The sequence below is a fragment of the Thunnus maccoyii genome, chromosome 22, assembly GCF_910596095.1.
Source record: "Thunnus maccoyii chromosome 22, fThuMac1.1, whole genome shotgun sequence".
NCBI lineage: Eukaryota > Metazoa > Chordata > Actinopteri > Scombriformes > Scombridae > Thunnus > Thunnus maccoyii.
In genome coordinates this window covers 2,262,363-2,285,204 of record NC_056554.1, presented here as the reverse complement: position 1 = coordinate 2,285,204, position 22,842 = coordinate 2,262,363, and the positions used below count along the sequence as shown (strand labels likewise).

Sequence of the window (22,842 nt, the reverse complement as noted above, 5' to 3'; positions counted from 1 at the left end):
CCATACCTCAATCATTTGGAAGTTGTAACAATCACACGTTTTCTGTTGTGGGTTGTTTTTCTCTGTATTTGCAGCATGTTTGAGTATTTAGTTGTATTTTATTTGCAGAGTGTTTGAGTTTTCTGTTTTTTGCAGCGTGTTTTCTATATTTACAGCACATTTGTGTGTTTGGTTGTGTTTTCTTTACTTTTATTATGATTCTGTATTTGCTTGTGTTTTGTCTTTTTGCGTGTGTTCTCTATGTGTTTTTACAGGTTTACTAAAGTTGCAGTGCATGCTTTAACTCACACTAAATCACCAGCTATCTCAAAGCTGCTGATATCAGAAAGAGGGAATAGATTGTAAAGAAAAAAGATATTTCCTGCAAATGTATTTTCTTCAGTGTATGTCACAAAAATGCATGCACTGATTAATCTGTTAATTATTGATGCTGTTACTATGCATCATCAACCACAGTTATGTAGACATGCCATAAAACTAACAGCACTTCATTTACAAGCCCTATATTGCTACTGTGTAGGCTTACAGAATGAAAAAGCAAAGAAAAGCTCAAAATCGCAGACCAAGTAATATTACAACACTCCCTTGGGTGGGGGAGGTATAATGGTTTCATTATAATCTTATACAGTGCACAGTATAAGTTAACCAGTGACTGTTAATGGAGTTTTACAACCATATATAGTGAAAGTTAACCCCCTCCCCAACACACACACACACATACACACTCACCCTGGTTGCAGCTGGGCGACTAGTCCGGCAGGACTTTGACAGATGGTCCAATGGGACGCTGGAGAGGGAGGGAGGGTGGAAACAAGGGCTAAAGAGAAGGGTGGATGGAGGGTGGAGAGGAGGGGACAATGCTAATGGATGCAGAAGTGTGTGCATGTGTGTGTGTATGCAGGAGGGGAGTCATCTGCTCCTGAAAGAATGGAAGAATAAGAATAAGGGTTTTAAACCTCACGGGAGGCAAGAGGGGACAATGTACTCCTGCTGACGCCGCATTTGCACTTATATAGACATTTAGACACGTGTGTGTATTCAGACCATACACACAAACACACAGGAACACACTGGAACCTCTCCATACTTTGTTTTGCTTGGATCTTGTAGGTTAGTATTACTATAATGGAGAGTGAAGATCAACTACAATTGAACAAATTCAATTACCATGACATGAGCTTTCATTCATGATAAATGGAACATTAATTGGATCACCTGATTGGTTACTGTTTCGATTATGTCACAAAAATTGTCTGCATTTTATTCTGATTGGTGCGTATTAGCATCAGTAACTTTGTGTCTACAGTCATTGAACAAACAGAAGCCCCGCCCCAGCGCTGTCAGTCAAAAATACTCGCGTTGTGGCCGCGCCCACTCCTCCTGGCTCCCTCGCGCTGACTACACGAGCTGCACCCATTCGAAACCCCCTCCTGTGAAAGCCAGGTGAAGACACGCGGCTTCGGTCGACTTCCGGTTTTACTATCAAAATAAAATTCTCATTCAGCGATAATGTTCTGCAGTGTCAATAAAGACGCTTTTAGAGAAGGTTGTGTATGTTTTTAAAATATAATTTACATGTTTCACACCAAGTTGCAGTAGCTGCTTCCAGCAAACATGTCAATGCTGCCTACTTTATAGTAGGCTACTTGTCTATATTTTCAATATGAGCACAAATAGACTATGTACATCATCTTAATGGCTCCTTTTCTCCATTATCATCTTCTTTGCTGTTAGTTAAGGGTCCATGCGGCCATGTGATTTTGGAAGTTTCAATCCATTAACAACAAATTGCATATTAAACTTTTTTTTCCCCCAAAACATATTATCAGTTCATGTTGGGGCAGTGGCCAGGATTTTAGAAAATTTGAGGTTATAAATTGAATAACTACCTACAGAAGAGGATTGGGGCCACGTGAAAAATTTATTTGAGTTCTCTGTGTAGTTGGGGTCACATTTCATATGTCTATGAGTCGTTAACAGCTCCACCAAAAAGTGATTTTCCCTCGGAACTTCTCACATGGTTTAATTTCACCAAAACGATGACGAAATGAAACGAAAGATTAGAGAAAAACTCCAAAAACTGAAAACAGATTTGTGTATCAGAAATTTGTTTTTTCTTCTTTCCTCTCCCATTAATCATCTCACCACCCCTCAGATTTATCTGCTGACCCTTTGGAGGGGCCCCTAGGTTGGGAACCACTGGACTAAACTAGCTAACTGTATATAAAGTAGTTGAAACTAGCTCCACCTCCAGCAGCTACAACAGTCAGAACTCATATACAGTATAATAATATATCAGTTGTTGTAGAATGAGTACTTTTACTTTAATGCTTTGATGTATACTGATGTACTTTTACTTGAGTAGGATTTTTCATGCAGAATTCTTACTTGTAATGGAGTATTCGTACATTGCTGTATTGGTACTTTTACTCAAATAAAGGATCTGAATATTTTTAAACATTTTTTATTAAGTTATCTATTAATTGGGTGGATGCACGGTCAAAACTGGTAGTCCCCATTTGCCCAGTAATTCATTTATTCAACAAAGAATCTTTAATCTTTCTAGTAAATGTCCTGGAAAATTATTAGGTAATTATGACCTGTGAAATAAAGGGTTTATTTCCCAACATAGGCCTATAGGTCTACATGCTCTCTCATAGCCCTCCTCCCTATTTGGCCAGGAATAATGTTTTGGGGGACAAATAGGCCTGTTGGAGGCTCTACTATCTGATTTGAGTCATTGCCTAACAATAATGAATTTAGGAGCTGCTCAATGTAACAGAAGCATCACTCCCAGCAAAAGACCAACAAAAGGCAAATGCACAAATTAAAAACGTTAATAATCAAAGAGACTCTACAGTCTTGGATTGCATCAGGATTTTTTTTTTAATCTGTTGTGCCTAAAAGAAGTCATGTACAAAGCTGTGATCACAAAGGTTGAATAGAGTGAACAAAGCTGGGATGGTTTTATTGTTCTTTGTGGCAATGTTTGCGCTTTTATTTAGAGGGAAAAGCATAGTCTTCCTGTAACGCTGTTGCGACATTTGCGAGCTTGATGCAACTTCCTGAAAGATTGACAGCTTGCATCGCTCTCCTTTAGTAGTGGGGAGGGTAAGTCCCGTTGTGTGAGGGGAAGCAGTCACATCTCACATCGTTAAGTGATTTTTTCTCGGGTTTACTCGGTACTTTCAAAGAAGTTTACGGAAGGAGCGCTCAGTTGGGAGTTTATAAGGACCTACGGGGTATGAAAGTGGAGCGGACGCTTCCAACAAAGTAGAAGAGGAGGCGGACCTGTACGTTTGATGGCTGCTGGGGATGGAGCCCAGCTGCCGGCCACAGTAGCGGCCAGCCGCAGCGTGGAGAAAGCGCTGGAGGAAGCTGCCGCCAGCGGGGCTCTCAACCTGTCCAACCGAAAACTGAAAGAGTTTCCCCGCAGCGCCAAGAACTACGACTTGTCCGACATTACACATGCAGGTTGGTTTGCTTGTCGCTGTTTTCTTTAATTTTACAAAGCAGTACTAGCGAGCTAGCTGTTATTATGAGTCTCGCCTTTTGTTTTACCGCCACCTGCTTCTGTCTTCTACGATGAAAGCGCATCCTTCCGCAGCTGCGAGACATTAATAACCCTGAAGTTTCATTTTGTCCCAATGACTGTCACAACTGTAAACCTCCTCAAATATGAACTAGAACTTCTTTCTAATCATTAGCAGCCAACTTATACTTAGGTACATGTCTATTCCACCAAAGTGCTGCTGTTTCAACAAGAAGTCAATTTTTAAAACGGACTAAACGTTTTACCGTTAGTCTTCTTTCAACAAACTGTCGTATGAGCTCGGTGTTGTTGTTAGCATGCAGTGTGCATCGGTAATAGGATTGTATATCTTGAAGTAAAACTCTTAACTTGGTGGACTATATCAAAGTCGAGTTATTTTATGTGGTATTTACTTTCCCCGTAAGCAAAACCATATTAGGTTCCAGCTTTGTAAAAGAAGTTTGGAGTTTTGCTCTCTTAAAGTGGACTTCAAATGAAAAAGGAGTAAAAAAACAAAGAAGCGAGTTCCTCTTCTTTAAGCCATCCTTCCAAACCTACTACATTGCCTCCTTTGTATTTAAGAACAGATCTTCTTTCACCGGATTTTGGGTGTTTCACAGGTTTAAATGTTGGGGCATTCCAACTGTAGGGTTGTTTTCCTGTTTGTCTGTTTTGAGCGTTGAGTCCATAGTGTGATAACATGCAGCCTGCTGGACTGTGTGTGTGTGTGTGTGTGAAGTGTGTGTGAAGAGACTGTCAGTGTCACTTCTCATTTAGCTAGACTGACTTCCACAGGAGAGGGCTGTTGCTAACGACAACAGACAGTAAAACTTAACCGTGAGGTAGGTATGGATGACACTGTGGATTAAAGGGAACTACCTTGGCCTCGCCTTGTTGAAAAGAGGATTACTCCATCCAGGTTTACTGAAATCAATCTAGCTACACTGCAATTTAAAGCAACACCCCATATCCTCTGCTGCTGCTGCTGCTTTCTGTGCTCTGGTAATTATGACCATCTGCTCATAACAACCCAGGTCTAGGCCCCTGTGGGACAAGGAGGCCTTGAACACACGTAAACACGCACACAGACACCTGCCACTGGAGCAACCCAACCCTAATGACTATGGAAGTGATGAATATATCATATACCTATAATGCCACTTGATTAGGATGTGTTTATCCAAGTGTAGGTTCTTGGATAAATTAATAATCCAGCTAGGAAAGTCATTAAAAAGTAGAGCTGCTCTCAAAGTTAGATTTAAGATATCCAGAGGAGAGAGGATTTAACAGCATGCCAGAGGTCCTGGAAAGGACTCTGCTTGGTTTTAGGGCTGAATGGGCAGGTTCTGGGAATCCTTGAGGAAGTCTTTAAGGTGTTCCATGTGTCTTTGAGGAGGGTTTGTTACTTTTAGAGGTCCATTAGGGGCTCATAGAGAGGTTGATGAACCTGCAGAAACGGGGGAGTTCTAGGGAGTCCTCAGAAAATTAAAAAACAGGTTACTTTCTCTTCTAATAAGTAATTAGTATGTTAGTTTTAATCAGTGCTATCTCCTCATAATGTAAGCAGTCTTGCTAATTCCTCAACAACAATATTTTGTCATGTGAACACAGATAGGTTCAACTGCAATAGAGCTTTGGCACAGTGGTCATTTTGCCTCATGAATTAAAATTAATGGCTGCATTCTGTTTAGGTGTGACAGTGCAAAGGCTCTGATATTGTGCATATTGGTCAAGTAGCAGTAACCATGGCGTGAAATTGAAGCCAATATGGAAGTACCTTAAATCACAATCTCCAGGACTTGCACTGAGTGGGACTGTTGTCGCAATATTTCACTACGTTTAATGTTACTTGATAAAGATACCTGCTGTGTTAGTACAATATAGCTACAGTGGCTAATGTTAGCTCAAGTGCCCAGTAAGCTAGTGTTAGATTAGGTAGCGGGGCATGTTTCCAGAGCGTGAAAGGCAACACCCCACACTCCTTATCTGGAAGGTCCTGGCTCCAAACGGAAAAGATGGTGCCGACCATAAGCAGCAACTCTGGGCTCCAAACCGGCTCCGAACCTCCATACGTGTTTGAAATGTGACTGAATGATTTCAGGAAAATATCAAAGTGCAATTTTTCTGACCAATATTGCTATTTAAATGTAATTAAAGTAGGGCTTCAACTAGTGATTATTTTCATTTCTGATTAATCTGTGGTGGATTCATGGACTAACAAAAAGTGATGTTATATTTTTTGATAACAGCCAAACAAAACTGTGCAAAGAGTGATTATTTTGACCAGGAAACAGCCAAAATTTCATTTTATTTGTCTGGCCAGCTCACAGGTTTAAGGTTCATAAGCTACAGTTGAGTACGTTAACCAGTAATAGTTGTCATTATACTTATATTAACTTTCACTTGCTACAGTTTAACTGTTTATTGTGTAAATTATTATTTAAGGTCACAGCTTTCAGCCCTACACTGAGTTTTGAAAACTTTCTAAGAGGGCTGCGGTTAACGATGATTCGCATTGTTAATTAATGTGACAATTACTTTTTTGATTGTTTGGTCTATAGAATATTTTGAACAAGATGTGTAATAAAATAAACTCAACTCAGTGGTAGGGGTGTATCAGTTAGTGTATTTGTCCTGAACCGTTCGGTACAGGATGTTCGGTTCAGTATGCGACTGTGGTATGCTCTGTGTCCCAAACAATTACTGTCAAGCAGGTAGCATACTCATAGATGTATGGTAGCCGGCTTAGCCTAATTACCCTGGTTACCCATGCTCATGTAGTGTCGCTGCTGTCATTATTAATAAAATAAGTGCTGTTATCCTCATATTTAAACGATGTTGCATCTCCCCGTCCCCCTCCCCTCTCTGTGACAGTCGCCTTTGAGTGAAGCTGTTTGGAACAACTAGAAACACATTTGATTTCCGATGTGGTCATGCGGTACGTTGTAAGGACCAGTTCTGAGTGACCATAAATCAGCATAAAACAGCTGTCAGCTGTTGTCCTGATTCCTTGCAAGAAACAGAAAGCTTGTTTTCCTTTTTCACCGCAGCACAACTAAACTGTTTCACTAATAGTTTGGGACCAAAATATTATTTTCCACCTTTTTTTTCTTTTCTGAACTGTAGAGCTGTAGTCAACCAAAGAAAATGTTGGTCGACTGAAATCGTACATAATCTTCAACTAATCGATTAGTCGCGGGGGGGGGGTTGGATGTAACGGGGCAGATGCACAGTGAACTCAGCAGCCACACATTTCTCTGTTCTCTATTTCTTTGTTTTGCGTCTTCAGGTTAGGCTAACCCATTGTTGCTAACTTTGCTAAACCCCTTAACTTTTCCAGTGAAGATATTATAATACACAATATTACTAATGGAGTTACACTACCAATAGTTTCCTAGGCAACAACACAGAGGATGACTCACGCATTGGAACAACACTGCACAGAGGCTCCCAAACGTTATTGATTTCTGAATGAATGGATATGAATGGTTATTTTTGGCATTAAAAAATATGTTTTGGGTCTGGAAGGGGTTCTCATTGTTACAATTATAGGAGAAACACTGATTCAGTAAACGTTCAGTAAACGTTGAGTACAATAAGACCCAGCAGTCTCCATTAGGTTGGGTGAGTTCAAAGTTGTGAAAACAACAAAAGGGTTTTGAATACACCCTCGTTTTCACAGGTAGTTTGTTAGTCTGTCCCTCTCGCCACAGGAAATAATGGATTAATCCTGGAAAGCTACTGATGTAGCACTGTTCTCCTAATGAAAGTAACACTGAGATTATTCGACCAATGAGAATTTAGTCAGACGAGAGCATTTTGTGTATCGTTACACCCCTACTCAAGTGGTCCGCATACTTTGTGGAGCTTTTAACAACATCTCAGTTTTCAGAAGGTATTTAGTGTATCATCACAGAAAAAAACCAGCAAATAGTCACATTGGTTAAGCTAGAACCAGTGAATGTTTGCCTCTAAAATGACTTCAAAGATCAACTGATTATCAAAATTGTTGCAGATCACATTTTTGTCAATCGATTAATTGACTGATTTTTTCGAAAGGTGGCATCAATGAAATGTTTGGTGAGGTTTGTGATATTGTTTACTTATTTATTTGATATTTCGAACAATACACTGCCATAGTTTTTACTGCTATAACAAGTTAAAAGTCAAGAATTCTTGCTTTCAGTCGGCCACAGAACACCATGAATGAGTCTTTGAGATGTTTATTCCCGACAGAGACAGTCAGGACAGTTGATATACTCTCTAAGGAATATCATCACTAAATGTAACCACTGGGTTGTGTTGAATCTTGACTTCACCTCTAAATTGTGCAGGGCCGCTGCTGACATGACTGTCACTCACACTGGTTTGGCGGTGACTCAGTTGTTATTCATTCAGCTGTAATTTGAGGGTCGTGTTCCTCTCTATAGGTCCGATTGTAGACATTTGGTCTTGAATACATGTTTTTGCAGCACCTAGACTTATCTTTGTGCTGATGTCTAGTATTTGTGTGATGAGGTGCTCTCAGTTTCACTCAGATACCTGGTAGTTATGTCTGCTCAGTCAGACATTATATCAACTCTGTGATGCAGCGGCCCCTGGCTGAGAAGCCTCTGTGTGTGTGTGTGTGTGTGTGTGTGTGTGCGTGTGGTGACAGTCCACGCTGATTCACCAAACTGTCATGATGGTAGTCAGGTTTGGTCTTGCCAGGTTGGATTTAAACTAATCCCCTTGTCAAGTGAAGGACAGAGCGGGCTGAAGTATGATGTAATACAAGCACACTGTAAGCTCAACTCACAAGATAAGTCAGATCTTAGTAAACTGCAGTTACACAGTGATACAAGTGTCTTTTAGTGTTAATGTGATCATATAATACAGACTTTCTTCTCCGTACTCAAAGCTCAGCAGTGAGTGTTGTTAGTCATGGTGAGGCCAAGAGATTGAAGGGAACAAAGAGCATTACATCATTGTAATACCTAATAAGCTTTAGCCAGCTAAGTAACAAAGAGGATAACAGTGTTTGAAATGAGAGAAGTGCAGGAGAAAATTGCAGTAGTGGTAAACAACATCCTAGACCAAAGCAGCAAGACTTTAATCAAGCTTTAAAGAATTCAGGATTGGGTTAGGTTTTTAGGATCGTGATCATTTGAGCTGAGATTTTGATATTGTTTATGGCATGGAGGCTCTCACTTTAAGGGATAAGGCTGACAGTAATATATATTTGTGTAATTGTTGATAAATCCCATGAAAAAAATCAAAACCAATGACGTCAGTTTCTCAATACCTCCTTACTTCCCTACTCTTGTCTGTGGCACTGAAGATGTAAAGCTTCAAAAATGGGCCACACATAGATTTTATAAAGTACACGTACATTTCTAAAACAGCTGGTCACTGTAGTTTTTAACAAACGTTACTCAGACATGACGAAATAGTGCTTTTGTTGGGGATTATTTTCAGGGGCGGACTAATACACATTAGGTTCTCTACTTAGTATTTATGTTAGTAGAAGGGTGTGTGTGGAACTGAGTAAACTATCTTTTGTTAGTTCATTATTGGGTCTTTGCCAACATATAAGCAGGACAAGTGTTTGATTTGACAGGTGTTTAATTTGCTGGATTAGCTAAAAACAGCTGTTAGCTTGTAAACTCATTTTCCAGGAAATAATTAAATTGTGATAATATATCATATAATATACACAATATAAAAGTATCTAATATACTGTTACTGTTTATTATCACTGGTTTATAAATATTCACTCGTCTTTTAGCTCTGGTTTGGTCTCATTGATTTGAGTGATGGACAGTTAGTGTATAGCTGGCTTGTCTGAGCTTGTTTGCTGGAATGGGCCGTCCAGCTTTTATATGGGGAGGACCACTGAGAACCATCACACTCCATATCATCTGCGTGCAGGCTAGAGAAGCAGTACGCTGAGCTGAAAGCTGTGGAGAGCTGCAGAGTCGCTTGTTATTTCTCTGTGGGCTTGGAATTCCTACCAGCCATCCTTACCAGCACATTACATCCAGTCATTGTCAAAAATGAGACTTAACGTCCTAAGAAAGCATCCTGCTGAATCTGTGTTCTTCTCTTTATTATGTAAGATACCAATGCTGGGCTGCCCACTTCATCTTTACACTTTTTCTTGCACGTCGTTGTATGTAAGACGCAGCTCTTCGTGTCCGTAGTGAGTTTGAGTGTGCAGGATTCAAGTGGAGCTGTTTTGTTTTATTGAAAGAGATGATGGTGGTTGAACTAGGATAAGACCGGGCTGTGTTTATGATAACATCAGCCCCCCCCCTTCTTCTCCACTGGAGCAGCTTCCCTTAGGAAGGTCAAAGGTTCACACACACACACACGCACGCACACACACACACAAAGAAGGAGACTTGGCTTGCCTCTTGCAGTGTTTCCCGGTAGCCCAGAGCGGTTGAAGGGAACAAAGCCCAGCCATTGTATGTTGTGTGCACCTTGTGGACTCACAAGTCTGTGTTTTATAGCGGTCTTTGATAAATATACACAGCCCACCCCTGGGCAAATGCTTTCATAATTGTAGGTTTTTGAAAGGATGATAATATCTGTGTTCCAGGATTGAGGCTGTCAGATAGATATGATGATGTCAATATTCTGCATCACACTTTCATATCAGATTGAATGAAAATGTACTTGTAACTAAGGGAAAGTGTGATTTATCTTTTTTGAAATGAAAATCACATGCTTTTTGGCTCTAGATTTTAAGAGAAGCCTCTGCACAGATGCATTCATGTGCAGAGGAAAAATAACAGCGGAGAAACAATTCGACATACATTTCAATGAAATGAAGTCATCAGTTAGAGGAAGACAGTTTTCTCTTGTTGCTGACAGTCCTACAACATTACTACAGCAATGAATGAAAACCTCTGTATCTTCATAAAGGTTGTATTTATTTCATTTTTCCTGTGAGTTTGCCGTGAAGCACTTGATCCTGTCAGACTTCTGACATGAGAAGAGATGGTCTCAACCTTCAAGAGCATTACAAAGATGGAGGCGCATGGTTCAGTAGAGTCTCTTCATAGCAAAACATTTACAATCAGGACCACACTGGGTCCTCCACAGTGACAGTATATCCGGTTTTAAAATTAGTGAAGGCTCCCTTGTTTACGAGTCATTTCCCAGTTGTAATTGCGACTCAGATATCCCAAAATTCAAATGTTTGATGACTTCTCCTGCAGTCAGGGGCTTTTACAAAAATTCATCTAATCAAATGTGACTTTGGGTGAATAGCTAGCCACACCCATCATAGTTACAGTTTGTGGGTTGCAGTAGCTAACAGAGCAATATGGAGAGAGAGGAAGAGATGTGTGTTCGGATATCAATGTGGTTTTGGTCTAATCATTCATCTCTCCTTCGTCCCCCTCCACAAATAAGATCCAACCACAGCTGAGCGCTCATGCCCCACAGCAGCAGCATCATAGCTACACTCTACAGCTGCTACATCAACACAAAACAACACAAGCTGAGGTGACTATCTAGTGTCGCTAACGTTACACACACACACACACACACCGACAATATCTTCTGTTATTTCCCAAAGCTAGCAGGCTAACATTAGCAGGCGCATGAGCTACTTCTTCCTCCACTGGGTCGAGGCTCAAGCAACCTCCAGCGCTTCTCTGCCCTAGAAACAGCGTGTCTCTTCCCCCCATGAGCGAGGAGAGCGACGTGCTGCAGGTGCTTCTCTGTGGCTTGGTTACTCTTTCAAAGGGACTTACCCATAACTCTGATTGGCTGTCACTAACCCGGCCTATCAACTTGCCCTGCATAAACTTTTACTGGCCCCTCAGGCGGGGTTTGAATTTTGTACGTTCATCACTTGTCTGGTGAAAACTGCATTTGAACTTGAGCATTGTGTTCATGTTGTGGTTCAGACCTTGCTGGACTTGAATTGCTTTTCTCATTTTTGATGGAGGTCCACTAAGTGAGCACTGTGCAGCTGTAGTATATAGAAAATAACAAAACATCAGTATTAAAGAACTAGGATTGTGTTTGTAATAACCCAGATATTGAATTCTTACTTTATTAAAAAAAAAAAATCTTGTAGCAAAAGACGATTTAAGCGGAATTGAGTTTGCTCAGTAGCAGGAGAAATGGAAAGGATGGTGCATGGGCACAAAGTTAATAATATGACCTTTAATCTTGTATGACCTCTGGGGATGTGCGAGACAAGAGCTTGTTGTTGAGAGAGCAGGAGGGGAGCTGGTCAGCCAGCCAGCACACACACTCCATACCACAACTGAGAAGCCCGGCAGCTGACTTAGAGAAATAATGAATGAGCAAAGGAGGTGTGTGTGTGTGTGTGTGTGTGAGTGTGTGTGTGTGTGAGTGAGGGTGAGGGGGAGGGATATTTCCATGACATGTTCCTGTAAAGTGGCTTACAATGAGACCTGATGTTAGCCTTTTATCAAAAATCAACCCTGTCTCCTTTTTCTTCAGTGAGTTATTTAATAGATTTCATTTATAAAGGCTGAATTATTGTCAGTCAACACACCCCATTCTAAAAAAAAAACCAGTAAAGGTTGTTGGGCCAGTTCTACAAATGCAAGTGAAATACTGAAAGACTTCATGGCAGGATGTCTTTGGTGTGTGTTTGTGTTGTTTAGGTTGAGCAGTTTTAAGGGTGTGATGGTAGCTGTTATTGTCATTATCCAGCCTAAAGTCCTGTTTATTTTCTCCTGTCCTACTTTCAGGCACAGAAACAAAAAAGTCATTATGGCTTGAAAGGTGGCTCTGATAAAGTTTGTAGCTGTATCTCTGTTTAGGAGGACAGCAGCTGTAGTGAGCTTACATTGGAATTCAGTGGTGGAGCAATTTCATGGTGAAAAAAGTATCATAATGTACATAAAGTTTTTTAAACTTTGGACAGAGCCAGGCCAGCTGTTTCCCCTCTGCTTACAGTTGTTATGCTAAGCTAGGCTAACCATGTCCTGACTCCAGCTCTGGGACTAAAATAACATTGTTGGACTCAGTTAAAAAAAGATAAAAAGAAATTGATGCGGCAGAACCAGAGAAATTGTTTATTTATGTTGCGCATTCTTCTTTCATAACCTTTTGCCTTCATTACCAACAAATTGACTGCCAACAGTTCAGCCAGAGATTGTGTCGTGTTATGCTGATAGCGTCTAATGTAGCCTGGAGCTGCTAGTCTGCCTCCAGCTAACCTTTCTAACTCCGCTCCCCCAGATTTGTTTCATTTTCAAACTCGTAGTCTTCAGCCCCAACTGACGCTGACTGGAGTCTTACAGGGGGGTTACGTGCCTGACTGTTTCTGGGCTGAGACCAGTAACTTCCTGGAGTGTTCACTGGTTGCCTGGCAGCTGTTACTGGAACAACCCATCACTGTACGTTACTAGTAAGAGACTTCAGTACTCCAATCAGAGCAGTTTTTCTTGTGGTTGCTGCCTCAAACTGCTTGTGTGAAAGAGATTGGGACAAAGAAATAAAATGCTACTTTTCATATAAGAAGATCACCTCATGGGTGTGTTTTTTATTTGATTTTTTGATTCACTATGTTACACAATAACAGATAGTGAAAACTCCCCACCCTCTTTAAACAAATGGGCTGGTTTAAGTGTGTTGCAGGGCTCTCTGGCTAAGCTGTTAGATACTACACAACTCTACTGTATGAAGGGGTTAATGGTCAGGTTGAGCAAGCCCTGATTTCAGCTCACTACACTGTGTATGTGTGTCTGAGCTCAACATATGGATCTAGCTCTCTCTCAGTTGTTTACATCTGCTCTGTGTCATTAAGCGAGACATGCACGTTGGCGCAGTGTGTGCGAGAGTGTGTTCCCCCCCCCCCCCCCGTGTTTTATTTCCTCTGTGCTGCGGATGTGGGCTGCCAGTTCACTCAGTCTTCACTTCTGCTTTGTCTGTCTTCTTCTCCTAGTCCGCACTGATTGCCTCACACTTTCTGTCAGCCAACATGTTTCCATCCAACCGTCAAGCCAATTTTAAAGGACTTTTGTCGTAAATGTCACAGAAAATAAGATGCCAGATGGATCTGTTTCTGTCCGTTGGACTGAACCGAATAGTCAACTCCCTCAGAAAAGATATTCATGAGAAAACTGGAAGGAGTCTTTCATGAACTGATAAATACTGGACCTAGTGTCGGCTAATGAATGCCATGGCTTGTGTAATTATAAAAAGAAGTTCCCCTCTTGTAGCACAGAGTAGCGTGCACATCTTCATGCATTGTTGCATTAACAGGGACCAGAAGTACTTTATTCATCCCCAACAGAGGGTCAAAAAAGGCTGCGTTATACTAAACCATTTTGTCATGCTGTAATTAACAGTATTTTTAGTTGCATGTCTAAATGTTTGTCTCTTTCTGTGTGAGACCTGCACAGCAGCTGGTGGGGGGTGGGGGTCCCTCTTCAGTCCCATGGGAGGTAACCAGAGAAAAGGCAGAGACACAGAGAGGGAGGCTGTGGGACAAAACTACTAGCCTGCCAAAAAACATATACTGTGCCATACATAGTCTGGCTCTAGAGCCTGTGTGTGTGTGTGTGTGTGTGTGTGTGTCAGGGCAAGAACTCCTCCATGGTTGCCATAGCCATTGTTCCCTAGGTACTGAGTCTGGATGAGGACAGCATGGTAACTGGATGTCAGCAGGTATCAGCTGAGGCTTACCACTCAAGGCAGTTGGATTTGCGAGATCACACAAGAATCTATCGTGTCAGGCTTCAAGATATAAGCTTGTGTCCGAACCACTAGTGGTTCAGACCAGCGTGACCAGCGTCCTATGAGGATTCTTGCATGATCTCCTGATCTCACGAATCCAGCTGCCTCACAAGGTAAAATGGTGATAGACTGTGATAGACAGATGGTTCGTCTTTTTCCACTGTTCCCAAGGTTAGGTTGAGACAGTCACACAGAAAAAAGCTGTGAGCTGTATTCTGTCAGTGCCCTCTGGGCATTTTCAGTTTTTCATGTGGAGATGGGAACTTCCATCATATCTTACACTTGAACATTTGAGAGTGAGACTGCATTCACAAGCTAACTTCTGAATAGAGAAGTCTTTTTTTCTTGCCTTAATGGCTGGATTTTTTTTTTTTAATTTAACTGCGTTCAGTTTTAAAGCTGTAAATTCCAACTGGTCTGGCCTTGGGGTCCACTTCTGATTCATTTAGTTATAGTCCAAACCTCAGCTCACTTAACACCCAATCTATTTTATTCCCATCCATACTCTGAACCACTTATCTTTTATGTTCATGGCTGTGGAGAGCTGGAGTCTAACCCATTAAAAACATTTACAACTATTTCAGGCTTACTCAGGATTTTGAAATTGTTTTCACAGCGTAACATGTCAAGGTTTTTTGTCCCCAATCCAAGTCCTTTAATACAGGGTATCTGCCGATAGTCCGATCCAATACTTATCAATATCTACAGTACCAGTCAAAAGTTTGGACACACTTTCCCATTCAACTGAATGGAAAAGTGCGCACACCATATTTCTCACAAGCTACTTGATCCAAATACTGATGGTTCTGGTTCAGAACTATAAAGTTGATTAGCTTAAAGTATTGATATATGATATGAATGAAAGTTTGGATAAAGTGACTGCTGAAATTGATGTGAAGCAATGAGCTAAAGATGTATCACTCTGTTGGAGTTGTTGGGACTACAGAAACACCTCACAAGTGATCTTTGGCTGAGTACAAACATTGACTTGCTGAGAGCACATAAACCCGGGGGGGACAGTGAAGTATCATTTTGGTCTGTCATGTTACTCACGGAATTCATGTTAATTGGTGACAACTGATGTGATCTGCCACCATGAGATTTCAACCAGTGAAAGTGGCAGTCAGTGCCGGCTAAAAGTGAGAAGCTGGTACCTGGATGTTCTGTACGCTGATCTTTGCTAATGAGAAATAGAGTAGAGATAACAGATTTGTTAGCGTCAGAGCTCAAGGAAACTGTAGTGACACAAGTGACTGAGTTCTGACACCTTGTTTCAGAACTCAGTCACTTGTAACACTGAGCCCCAATAATTTCTAACATTCACACACTAATTTTCACTTGTAAATGAAGCAAATTGCCCAGCTGTCTTCAAGGACAGCAGTGCTGCAACACTGGCAGGCTGAGGTGAACAAAACAATTGAGAACAGTCAAGAAAGGATCGGATTTTGATCAGATTTCTTTTAGCTGATGCCAATCCATTAACATATGTTCCAATTGACCCAGATAGTGATCCCTAGGGTTGTCTTGAGACATCTCTTGCAAGTAATCCTAATAATAAGTCACTCAGTTTGCTCTTTCATGTTGATATGGCATCTGTCTGGAAGCTCAAGTAACTGGCATCTGTAAAAAGCTACTGCAGACGTTGACAATGCAGCTGGTAATACAACCAAGCAACACCCTCTTGCTTTCAACTTGGGTTTATTAGACAGTAGTAGAGATATGTTGGACAACAGATGACTAAACTAAAGGTTCAGGGTAGATTTAAAACCAGGATATCAGGGTTGTATGTCAGGGTCTCTACTATCTTTATGTTCTGTATGTGTTGTGTTGTTGAACTAGTTTCCTCCAGGCTCACCAGGCAGTCATTAGTTAATGGGCCTTAGCCCCATTCCTCCTGGCTCTGTGTTTGTCCTGCAACACAATGTAACACCATAAGAGTGTGTGTGTAAATAATCTTATGGTGTGGAGTGGACTGCCTGGTGAATAATGAAAGCCCAGGCCCTGTATGTCTTATGTAACCCAGCTGATCCATTAACTCCTGCAGTGTTTGGTGTCCAGATGGCTGATTCACTGAGGAAGTTGGTACATGAGAGAGAGAGAAGGCATGGGGCCTTGGACGGAGTGAATGTTAAGATTTGTGTGTGCTTGAAATGCTTGCAGCCAGGCATAGTGATGTGGGATAAACCCACTTTCACTGTGAGTGGGTCAACATGGGTCATCCACCATAGAGTTATTATAGGTTAGCCTCAGAACATGATGGTATAGTGAAGGTTGATCTCTTAACTTTTCATAAGGATACCAAATACAGGAAGTCCAGAGACCATTTTTGATAAACTTAAAGACGACAGTTTGTAACAAGGTAAGGTTTAATTCTTCCATTGAGCAGCGACGTGTAAGGAACTGCAGTTGCAGACTGAGATCTTGTGGAAACTGTGATGACCAGGGATTAACCCACGACAGCAGTCTTGTGTAAATGGGTCAAATGAGAGTCGAATGCATGTTCATTATCCTGCATTTAATTTGTTGTGTGAGTGTGGAAGTTTGACTTTAGCTTCTAGCTCTTTTAGACACAAATTCTGCTCTTTTTAGATCACAACAATGCTTGAGCATGGCTGAAGTGTGAAAGTTGTGGCATTCCCTCATTAATTTGATTTAAGTACTGCCCTCGACACTGTGTAATACAATATGCTACTTGATGGACTGAGGCTAGCTAGGTGTCAGTGGTTCTGCTCTTAAATGGTTTGTCTCTTTTAACAAAGATTTTTCTATCACAATTGGTATGTATTCCTTTTCTGTCCATCCAGTTTCTCTGGTGTTCCCCAAGGCTCCAACCTTGGTCCTTTACTGTTTTCTGTTCATGTTACCCTCAGCTCATTATCAGCTGGCATAATATATCCTACCATTTTATACAGATGACACCCAGTTATATCTTCTTCTTTTTTATAGCCTAACTGTTTAAGTAAACTATCAATTCTTCATGACAAAGAGATTGATGTTGACGAAACAGATATTAATCATAGCTCCTATTCTGTTGTAGTGTTATGCATTTTAACTCATGTCTTTGTTTTAACAGTCACATCACAAAACTGAGCCAGTCATGCTTCCCTCAGCTGTGTGAAGTAGTGATATACTGATGCCTTTGCAACTTCCTGGTTAGGTTCAAGGAAACTATAAAAGAAGGAAGGATCATTACGTCACATTGAATGCACATTGGTGTCACACTTGAAAGCTCTTGGCACAGTTAGTGCAATGGTGAATGGGCAGACCGCTCCTTAATCTCTACTCTCTCAGTTTCACAGGTTATCAATCTGGGTGATGGAGGCGCTGCTGTTTTGTTGTGTTGTTATTTAGCTAATGTTTCATGTGTTTTTCAAGGTACATTTCGTTTGATTTGTATGTTAATTCAGTAACTTCTGCTAGATTTATGCATATGTGATTGGGGTTAGTAACAGAGTAAGGTTACTGAATTTGCTAAACTGTGATAATACATAAAAACTAAATGAACTCTGAGCCTGTTAATATTATGTAATGTTTATAGTTTTTGATATGATGACCAGGTGGACAGCAGGGTTTATTTATAACCTAATCTAATTCAATCTGTTATCAGCCTTCCAGGGGTTATACTGGAATTGCACACATAGTTCATTTTCTTTTCCGTGGTATTAACTGGTTTTGGCAATTTGGCGGTTGCCGTGACAACTGGAACACGTTTATGTTTCTACCTCCTGCTTCATCTATTTGCATGTTTATCACTTTAATCTGTTGCTCTCAGAGTTGGAGAAAACATCATTTTTCTGCCTTCAGCGCATTTTGGAAACTGTGTGCCTGAGTGTGTTTATAGTGTATTTCCCCTTTTGCATGACCACGCTGAGCTTTGCATACAAGAGCTAAATCAAAACCGCAGTCTGCAGGAGGGACAGAAGAGTGAGGAGGAGGTGGAGAGAAGCAAGGGTGAAAGATGGAGCGGGAGAGGAGAGGGTGTAGGAGGAAGGATACAGACTGAGGGGAGGGCAAGTGAATCAGGTCTGACTTAATTTGCCAAGTACAATACATCTAAAAGGGAGAGTTACTCCCTATCATCTGCTGTAGCCTGATGATTAATCTCTCAGGGAGTGTCTAACACAACCATCTTTCCTCTGAATTTTAGTTTTCTACTCATTTGACCTTCTGTGAGAAGCAAAAACATCCCTTCTTGCTCTCTTTTTAGCCTGTTTTTTTTCCAGCATCACACTCTCTTCTCACTCTAAGGCTTTCTCTCTGTTAAGAGTATGATTTGAAACTAAAGGTGATGCAAATAAACATGTACAGTACAGAGACAAGTGTAACTGTGGGAATCTGCTACTGTAGCTCTATCAAAAGTGAAAGAAATGGCCTTCCGACAAATTCAAAACAGTCTTTTTATCATGTTGTATCTTGTTTTGTAGCTGAGTCACTTGGGTTGTGGTTAGTCACAACAGTGTGTGCAGACCTGACAGTAATACAGGACACCATGTACCATGTAGTTCAAGAAATGTCTCGAAGGCATACTCCCAACGCCTTGTCATGTGTATTTATTGTTCATAAAACAGCTGTTGACTTATGGGAAGGTGATCTTTTTTTCACTTTTCACAGAGCTAAGCTAGAAGTTTCCCCCAGCTGCCCAGTGTTTGCGCTAAGCTAGGCTAAGCATGTGTGAACTGCTAAAAATATGAACTCAGGCTTCACTTACTTTCTCTTCCCTAAGCTTTTGACTGTGTCTCATGGCCGTCTTCAGTGAATGGAACCTAAACTTTGGTCATGTGATGTTTAGTTTTGGTGTGGTGTTCACTGACAGCTCATGTTGTCCGTTTCTGGTGTTCATTCACACTGTATCCCATTTCATACTACATACTAATTGTATGTAATTGTCTTATCTCACACTATTGTTGCAGTTAGCATGCAAGAACTGAGCAAACTTAACCACTCAGCAAACTAACAGGAAATGATACCGATGCTTGTCATTTAAAGTGCAGCTTTGACACTCACAATGAATTTTTTTCCATCTATGAGCAGCTCCTCCATTTCCTCAGTGCAGTGCATTCTGGGACAATAGTGTCCATCAACAACACACTCAAAAATGAAGCATTTTAGTCTGCATACTGCATACTTGAGTATTTTTTTTATTTTGTCACTCTTCTAGTGTGAACACTAAATGTTAACTTCTTTTGAATTAGTATGGCTGTCCCATGTGATGTCATGGTGATATCATCAACCTGTCCGCTCCATGGTGGGGCTCTGTCTTTAGGGTGTACCAGCAGGTGTTGAATGGCTTGTACTAAGTGTTTGAAGACTCTGGTTAGATGTTCCGACAGTCTAGCCACACAAGGGAGTCCCACAGGGAAGCTACATAGTGAACCTTAAGTTTAGAATATTTTTTATCACAGATACAGTATCTGATATGCATGATTGTATACTGGTTGAAAGTGTTGAAAGATATCAAAGACAGTGTTGATTGGGATCATATTGGGAGTTTGACAGTCGAGGATATAAGAGTTAGATTGTGATAATAAAAGTGTTATCTCTGGCTGATTGAATGTCTGTCAAATGTCTGGCCTTGTTTTGAATGTGAAGTCAGTAGCATTACATAGCACCAGTCACAGCACATCTCCATCTCTTACTCAACTACACAACATCATGTAGTGCTCTCCATTGTCACTATCAGGCCTAGTCATGCATCAGTCACACACACACACACACACACCCACAAACTCACACTCACACAATAGAGCTGTGGTGTTCAGCTTCTGTCTACGGTGCTTCTTCTCAATTCGCTGTATCTAACACTGTAACAGGAATCATCACCGCCACATCCTGTCTTACAGCAGGGCGGACTTGCGTTGTCATTAGCAACGTTGTGAAATAAACCCAAACAAGCATCAGATCGGATAGCAGTCTCCAGTGCTTTGCTAGTATTTTATATAAGCCAGGGTAAGAGTGAGATGTGGCGGGAAGGTACAGGATGCTGATTTGAAAGTGGTGACAGTGTCAAGCCCAAAATGTTTTGAATAACCTGTTAAATCGTGGATTAGGTAATTGATTGCTCTGTAACTTGTATCTAAATTTTGGAGAAGAGATAGATAATATCTCTGGATATATGAACCAACATAACCTTCTATTTAAGTGATGCGAGTCCTTCCTTCTGCCTCAGACTTCTCAATGGTCGAGGTAGTAGAGGAACAGGCACTTGACATTTTTGGCCAACAAACCTGGTATTTACTTTCATTACCTGATCTACCCTCTTTGTTCTGCTGTTATTACAGCCATGTCTAGTCTGCTAAAACATAAACATGAAATAAAAGACCAACTAAATGAACTGCATAACAAATTTTTGAATCAGATTTTTCCACTTTCTCTTCTTTTCTCTGTCACTGTGTAACTGTTATTTACTGCCCGCCCACACAGATATCACACCTACTCTTCAACCAATCGATTGGTTGATGGCGGAAAAACATCAAAAGCTATTATCAGGGCATTAAATCGTTTTAACCTAATAATTTTATACTGAGATGATAACAATAGACTGAGAGCCATCAATGTTATTTCTAGCACAATACAGCTTATCACAGAGAAAGGTCATTGTAAGAGCAAGATGTCAATAATGATTGAACAGGACTTTGGCTTGTATTTAGTTTTTGGTCAAACAACCTCACACTGGTTGATTGTTGAAATCATGCATTTGTGGGGCTTGTGTATACATTTATTTTCATTTATTTTTCATGCAATGAAATCTTCCCCCCGAATCGACATACGGTTGCAATTCCTACGTGGAAGCTGATTATGAGCAGCAGTGATCAGAGCCTGTGTTGTGGGCGAGTTATTCTCCACACAACAAAAAAAATGTTCCGTCTTTATGTAGACCTCTTTTTATGCACTAAATAATAAGCATTTGCATTGTTGACTGTGGCTACAGGTTAGCTATTTGCATTTGAGTCCAGCCACAGGTGTTTCCCAGCAGTCCATGCAGCTCTTGTGGACTGAAGCCAGTGAAGAGCTGCCCTTTTTTCGTTGAGTCACTCCTCTCGAGGGTTTAGTTATCTTGGCATCCTCGTGGTCGGCCTCTGTTTTGCTTTCATCCTCTTTCTGGCTGCTCCTCAACTCTTTTGTCCTGTTACTCATTCACTCCACCCCTTCTTCTCTACTATTTTTTTGGAGGGGGGGGGGGGGGGGGGGGGGGGACCTCGCCTCCTTTCTTCACAAGGTGATATGAGTTTCATTTTGTGAAGACACAAACACACACCTCTGCACACACCGAGAGGCCCGGGGTCCCTCTTTTCTTCTATGTCCTTGTCACGCTGAGGGCGGGGGGGTGAGGTTTCTTGGCTGAGTGGCATGGAATAAATTTCCAAGCTTTAGAAAAGAACATCGTTGGTGCTTCATCAGCACCACAAAGCTCATTTACTCTTTTTTTTACATTGTCCTCCACTGAAGAATATACCCTGTTTTTGCCTTAATCCTGTTCCTTTAGAGCTCAGTCACAGCTCTAGAGTAGGTGAGGCACCCAGAAACCTGATATCTACTTATTTGTGAAGGTATGTGTTGGGTTAGCGTGACAAGACACAGGGGAACACAGGAGATGGAAAGATAACAGAGACATCTCACTGTTTTACACAATCACTGCAGTAAATAGTGTGTTAGGATTACACTTTCTCTGTTTGTTAGGGTTAGAGGTTAGGGTTAGCTAACAATTGTTTTTATCATCCATTAATCTGCTGATCATTATGGTATTTTTGCTGGAAAAAATGACTAAAAGGATGATTTGATAAGCAAAATAGTTGCTGATTATTTTTTTGTTGATTAATATTGACTTATCATGTCATTATAGTTGAAACAAAGTGAACTTTGAGTGTAGCGGAGAGGCGTGCAACGCTCAAAGTAGCAAAGCAGCTGCTAGTTGCTGCTGTCATGTGGAGAGAGCTTCAGAGCTGCAACCATGAGTCGATTCATTGATTAGTCGATCGACTGAAAATTTATCTGCAACAATTTTGATAATCACATAATTGTTCCTGTCATTTTTTTTTTTTTTTTTTTTAAGGAAAAATATCAAATATTTGCTGATTGCAGCTTCTCGAGGGTGAGGATTCGATGCTTTTATGTATCATACATGATAGTGAATCAGTTGTCTTTGGGTTTTGGACTGTTGATCAGACAAAACAAGACATTTGAAGAGGTCACCTTAAGAAATTATAACAGGCATTTCTCTCTATTTCTGAAATTTTATAGACTAAACGATTATTAGAGAGAATAACAGACAGATTAAACAGTATAGAAAACAATAGTCAGTTGCAGCTGTGGAGATCTCCTGTCATTTGGCCAGTCACTGTGTAAAGTGGGTGTTCTTGTTAGATTAGTTTCAGAAAGTTACAGAAATTGTTTGACGCACTGCTTCCTCACAAACCGGAGGGTGTGGCTCACACTTTGTTCAACAATCTGACAAGCATGTTTGAAGCACACTGACGGACGGACGCCGGACTAATGAAAGCTGATGTTTGTTTCTGGATCAGTGTGATTTGTGAGCTCAGAGCTTGTCCTGACTAGAAGCACAATTTATCCTTATTAGTAATGTCATGTGTGACTTTGTT

The 22,842-nt window shown here is 40.9% G+C and overlaps 1 protein-coding gene across 1 annotated transcript in view; it reads left to right on the top strand.

Annotated features, from left to right (window-relative positions):
* Window positions 1–3,033: 3,033 nt before the first annotated feature.
* The window catches only part of lrch4 (leucine-rich repeats and calponin homology (CH) domain containing 4), a 39,465-nt gene continuing 19,656 nt past the window's right edge, over window positions 3,034–22,842 (top strand). The window contains exon 1 of the mRNA XM_042400443.1: window positions 3,034–3,474. Coding sequence (XP_042256377.1) covers window positions 3,303–3,474 — 172 coding nt within the window. The 5' untranslated portion in view covers window positions 3,034–3,302. The remainder of the gene's footprint in view (window positions 3,475–22,842) is intronic.